Genomic DNA, 6,051 nt, shown 5'->3' with positions numbered 1-6,051 from the left:
GATAAGTCTGTCCTCAGAGCGAAGTGAATAGCTTTCATTGTGCAAGAAGGAAAAATTGGATTTGAGGTAGGAGGGAGCGGAGGGATTAAAAAGGATACGGAACAGGAGTTGCAAACAGTGTAGATCCCGGCGAAGTCGGATAGGGAGCCACTTGAGCTTTTTCCTGAAAGAAGAAACATGGTCATATTTTCGAAGGCCGAAAATAAATCTAATACAGAAATTTTGAAGACGCTCAAGTTTATCAAGATGCTCGACTGCTAAATCAGGAAAACATGCATCCGCGTAATCAAGTATAGGAAGGAGAAGGGATTGCGCTAACGTAATTTTGGTAGGAATAGGCAAGAAGTTACGAAGCCGCCGGAGCGAAGCAGAAGCAGCATAGATCCTACGGCTTAATTCTTGGATGTGGTGAGTCCAGGACAAAGTTTGGTCAAGTAGCACACCTAAGTTTCTGACTACCGTTTTGTAAGGTAAAACAACGTCACCGATTTTGATGTTTGGCAAAATACCCCAGTCAATTTCCGAAATTAGATAAGGACTACCGATGATGATGACATTGCTTTTAGCTGGGTTGAGTTTTAGTCCAAATTGTTTATTATATTATTCACCACAAGGTGTAAAAATACACAAGTATTTTGTACATTTTTTGGCTATTGGCATTTTTGGCTATAATACAATTTATTTTTTCAGTTTTTTTCAGATTGACGTCTATAATAAAGAGTATGAGCATTGAGCATGCAAAGCGGATGGTTCTGAGTTCAACACGAAAGAAAGTTTTGCTTTTACGACTGAAGAAATCAGAGAGTGAAACAGTAAGTAATGTGTTATACCTCATATTACCTAATTTAAATTTTAACCTAATTTAAAGACATTTTCCATGATAATTAATAATAACAACAACAAATCATTCACTTCAAAATAAAAATAAACCATTATCCGTTTAATAGCTTTATCAACAATTATATCATTCACTTCTAATAATATTTAAACCACTATCCGTTTAACAGCTTTATCTTAGTAAAAATTATAATCTAAAACTCTTATTGTAAAAACTAGCTAGCCCGTCAAACGCTTTTCTGCCATACTGTTATCACTACTTCGACCTAAACGATATGCGCACAAAATTTAATGAGAGTTGGTCAAGTCCTTCCGGAAGAGTTTTACTACAAACACCGTGACAAGTGAATTTTGTATATTGGATTTTGTTTTAGATACTATGTATTGAACTTTTTGTCCGTAATTACTATCATTAAGTACCTATATTAATTATTAACATACAAGGCATAATAATTATAGTTTTTAATTATATTCATTTCATCTTTCCAGAAAGACTCAATGTCTCGGAATTAATAGGTACTTCTTTACTTTAACTATTTAGTTATTATTATAACTAGGTATGTCTTTAAAACATTTATTTATGAATTCCCATCTCATAAAGGAATAAAGATTATGTACATTTTGCTTTTACACATTTTTCTTTTTTTTTTACACATTTTTCTTATCCTCTCCTATTCGTAGTGCACAAGCCATTTTTATGAGCGCATTCACTATTTTCAAACTTATGTACACGAAGGCAATACAAATAAATACTAGAAATGCGTAAACATCTAACATATTATACACAATCCAATGCATATTAGCTGTTGGGCTTTTCATATAATCAGCACCATTATTTCGCATAACGTATTCAATCCAGAAAGTTGCCGTATCCAATCCATTCATTGGTCTATCTTTAAACCGTATTGCAACCTCCTTCGCTTTTCTAAGATACGCGTCGTTACTCAAAATTGTATTCATGGTTTTATATAATACAGATTCGTCGATGTTTTCATATTTCAGGATAAGACCGAAGCCGGCTTGTTCGATGAGAAGCAAGTTGTTGTATTGGTCAGCGTATATCGGCATACCTACTATTGGCACTCCGTGGTAGATCGCCTCTTGCGTGCTCATAAGACCACCGTGACCGATGAATAATTTTACGTTAGGATGTGCTGAAAATAAGAATAAAGTTGTAAATTATAATGCATGCGTTCCAGAAATTTATTTCGATTTTATCTAAGTAAGTAAGTAAGTATGCCTGCTAAAATACACAAAAAGTTAAGTATACTTTTTAGCACATCAATCGATTTTACAACATTTTTCATAACATTTTCAAGACCATTTTTTTTTTGGAAATCCATTGAATCATTTAAATAAGCCATACCCAAGATTTTTCTTTGCGGAAACCATTTTCTAATGATGACATTTGGTGGCTTATCCGCCAAGTTATCTTCCTCCCATTTCCAGAGAACTGTATGTTTCAGTCTTTTGAAAACATTGAGGAACGCCCTCTTCTTGTCCTCTGGCAATTCTGAACTCCTCACGTTTGAACCGAAATTTACGTAAATTACTCCATTTTTTGATTCATTCAAAACTTTCTCGAGATCCTGAAATAGAAAATATAAATATTGCGACATTTTAAAAATCACCCGACAACTTCTAAGTAATGTTATTATTTCTACAAGGTCGAATTGTTTAAAAACGGTTTTAATGTAGTAGGTACCTACATATAACCATAGTAAAATTTACTATGGTATAACATGGTTAACATTTTAACAATATAAGACAGAGATTTCGGAGAGAATTGCGTACCATTAATAAGTGATAATTGTAAAACAAAAAGAGTTTCATATTAAAGATAACGACTTTTGTTTAAATTGAATAATATTAACTTTGTATTACAAGATTGCGTACGTCTTAGACCAATGAATGCATCGTCACTTGCAACTCATAAACGCAGCCTTGATAGTATATTTCTGACTTTTTAGTCATTCAGGTTTTAACTTTTTATTCGGTGAGGTGTACATTATATTATATGCCGACTAACTAACTATCTACGTCTTGATCTAGATACATGCTTACTTACTTTCTTTTGTACTGTATGGTCATAACTCAGATCTTTATTACCTACCTCCGAGTTATTTTTAATTATTATCTATTGCATGCACTACAGCTCTACCCGTATGTGTTACAACTAATAAATTTACCCACACATAATATTAACTTTATTTTTTTTCTATCTTATTAAGTAAATCTATATTATAGATTGCCCACAAAATTTGGCTTGACGTAGAGATTTTTATTAAAGTATTATAATTAAAAAAATGAGTTTTAATAGTGGTGTAATAGTACCAAATAAGTATATTAAAGGAAATTTTCTTATGCATCGCATTTGCTAACCTTGGTAAGCCATTTAACTTTATAATCCGATAATAATAGATTCTCATCCCATTGTTATAACTACGATGCAATGATACTTGTTTACAATAAATAAAATAAAATTCATACAATATTAGGAATGTCTTAGAAAGGTATATAAACACGAGTACTAAAAAAAAATGTTGTGTGGTTTTATGAAACCACGGTAAAAGTGAAACTTTTTTTCACACTATAGACATTTAACTAAAAACTAACTAAAAATTATCGTATTTGTACGATAATTATCGTACGTATCGTGCGTCACGCGACATGCGCTACACAGACCAAAAAGTTTGAGACGATGTAATAAAAGTTTCACTTTAATAACCTCTCTCCAAATATTACCTATGTAAACATTGTTTTCATAATAATAAAGAAATTACCTTAGGTAGAGTTTCATTGTACCAATTAGCATGAATCCCGCCAATTTCAATGATATTCGGTAAATAAGCCATAGGAGTGTCAACGCTAAAATGGCTATTAATTAGCAATAGAGATGCGTTTTTCTGCAGATCATACAAACTTGGAACTGGTTCAGGCAAATCTGGTATATACTTTTTCACCAACGTTTCTTGCTTCGGCAAATATAAGTATCTCCAGCTTACGTAATCATAAACAGAGATGTATAAATTCTTCAGTCTACCCAAGAAACTAGTTGGGTCCTCTATAGGAACGAATTCGTATAAAATTGTTGCTAACTGTAGAGGATTTCCTACTATGGCATTATGCCTCATACAATTCCCAAACGCTGTGACCAGAACAAGAGGTGCATTGTACTTATGTGCTAACATGTACAAAGCTTCTACCAGAAAAGTTTCGCTGACGATTAGATCGAATTTATTATCTTTAGCCAAGAAATCCTGAATCTCAGGAGTACTTAGAAGGTAGTCCGTGAAAGCTACGCCTCCGTCATATAGAATTTTGTCCATGAAATCTGTGGCTCTCATTTCAATCGTGGTGAATACATTGGGCCTTTCGGTTCCTGAAAAATTAATAATAAAATGAACTTAGATTGGAATCATTACATACGGATAACGTCATCGCCTTTTACACTTATCACATATGACATAGCATATTCATTTGTCCTCTATTAATTATAAAATTAATTTAATTATTCACTGTTTTACATTATTCTAAGATTAGATAATAAACGATAGAGCCATGCGATGCTACAAAATTGCATTTAACATTCGAATCGAATTGGAAGAAAAATTACTTACTTCTAAAAAAACTTTTTTTTCTGTGTCTTTTCATACATGTACGTACTTTGATAACCAGTTAACCCTCATGAGATAAATGTAAAATTAGCAAACTCGTAAACACAATATACATAATAATAATTACAGTAATAAAAATATTTAATCTTGTATAGTTACATAAAGTGACTAATTAATTATTATTCATATAAAAGATTTTATGTTTACATGGAAAAATAAAACAAGAATTAATTCTAGAATAAATAAGAAATTATCTAAAGAATTACGAACTTAACAGACAAATGAATTACATTCTTTGATTATAGCAAAATAGAATTGACTGTAATTTTCATGTTGACCGACAAAACATTCTGTATTACTGTAACACCTTCATATACCATGTTTACTTTGCAAATAAACGATTTATTTATTTATTTAAATACTGACAAGAAATAATTATGTTTTCTCACCTAGCAAATCCCATAGCTCCTTCTTCTCAATGACGATTTGGTGGTAATTCGCTGGAGGATCAGGAATCTCGAATGCAGTAAGGACTGTCACATTGTGACCTCTTCGGGCCAACTCTACGCCGATCGGACGGAAAAATATATCATGGGATTTGGACGTAAAAGGCACAGAATACAGTATGTTTGCAGCGTCACATAATACCATGAATTTTAGTAGAATTATTAAATAGAGCGTCATCTGAAAATCAAATTGATGTTTACTTACTTGCAATTTTATATGGTACATTTTTATTACATGTACCTAATTTTTTGACGTAATTGTGGTAGAAGTTTTTACAAGGACAGGTTTTCAAGGTGGTTAGATCCTTGATCCTTAAATAATATCAGTTTGAGATACCTTTATCTTTAATTTAATAATACCGTAATGTTAGTTTATATAGCGCAAATTTTTGCAAATTAATTAATTATGTAGCTGGAAACGTATAAGGAATACCTATTATATTATGATGAGAAAAGATACAAAAAAGAAATTACTTAATTACAAGAAAAAATGAATTGCTGACAATAAAGAGTTAAATTTTTGATAATACATTTAATTCAATAATTAATATTTTATTTACTCACCATATTTTAATCTAATCAAAACACAACACAAAACCGAGTCTGACACTACACTACATAGTATGCATCCGTTCAAGAATCTTCTTACCTAGATATTTAAACGTCATAATTTTCAATCTAATATCCACTTAATTCCCAGTAAATAAGGCATAATTTTTAACACATTGAATGACACCAGTGCCTTCGTATATATACGCTATTTATAACTTTTAATTAACATTCATAAACTTTGTATTTACGGTAATAACTTGTTTATTATTATATAATTTTATATTCTTTAGTAAAAATATGACAGGAAAGACTAGATTGGAACAAAGGTCATGGTCTCAATCTTTGAGACCTGCCTGAAAAGCGAACCTGCCTACTAAGGGTAGAAGGCTGACTAGTTATTTACTAGGTATTCGATATATCTTTTTATGTTTATATATGACTTAGTAGCAAATTGCGCTGGAGGGTTCAAAGTTTTCTTCCTAAATTGTCTAACTCTATATTTTTTATGCATAAAATAGATTGAACATGAACACCCAGAT

General features: G+C 31.5%; 1 protein-coding gene across 1 annotated transcript; it reads right to left on the bottom strand.

Annotated features, from left to right (window-relative positions):
* Window positions 1–962: 962 nt before the first annotated feature.
* LOC123696034 (UDP-glycosyltransferase UGT5-like) lies at window positions 963–5,633 on the bottom strand. The gene is made up of 5 exons (XM_045642024.1): window positions 5,525–5,633; window positions 4,904–5,138; window positions 3,621–4,219; window positions 2,204–2,426; window positions 963–1,991 (listed from the first exon to the last, which is right to left on the bottom strand). The coding sequence occupies exons 1-5, from the start codon at window positions 5,525–5,527 to the stop codon at window positions 1,486–1,488; spliced, it is 1,566 nt and encodes a 521-aa protein (XP_045497980.1). The 5' UTR covers window positions 5,528–5,633; the 3' UTR covers window positions 963–1,485.
* Window positions 5,634–6,051: the final 418 nt, after the last annotated feature.

Source organism: Colias croceus, chromosome 12, assembly GCF_905220415.1.
Source record: "Colias croceus chromosome 12, ilColCroc2.1".
Classification (NCBI taxonomy): domain Eukaryota; kingdom Metazoa; phylum Arthropoda; class Insecta; order Lepidoptera; family Pieridae; genus Colias; species Colias croceus.
The sequence above is the reverse complement of the archived record's forward strand: the minus strand, read 5'-3'. Positions and strand labels throughout refer to the sequence as shown.

Coding starts and splice junctions, on each gene's coding strand:
- LOC123696034 (XM_045642024.1), bottom strand. Junction 4,220..4,903: donor GGAGCTATGGGATTTGCTAG/GTGAGAAAACAT, acceptor TTAATTTTTCAG/GAACCGAAAGGCCCAATGTA. Junction 1,992..2,203: donor TCCGCAAAGAAAAATCTTGG/GTATGGCTTATT, acceptor TCTTATTTTCAG/CACATCCTAACGTAAAATTA.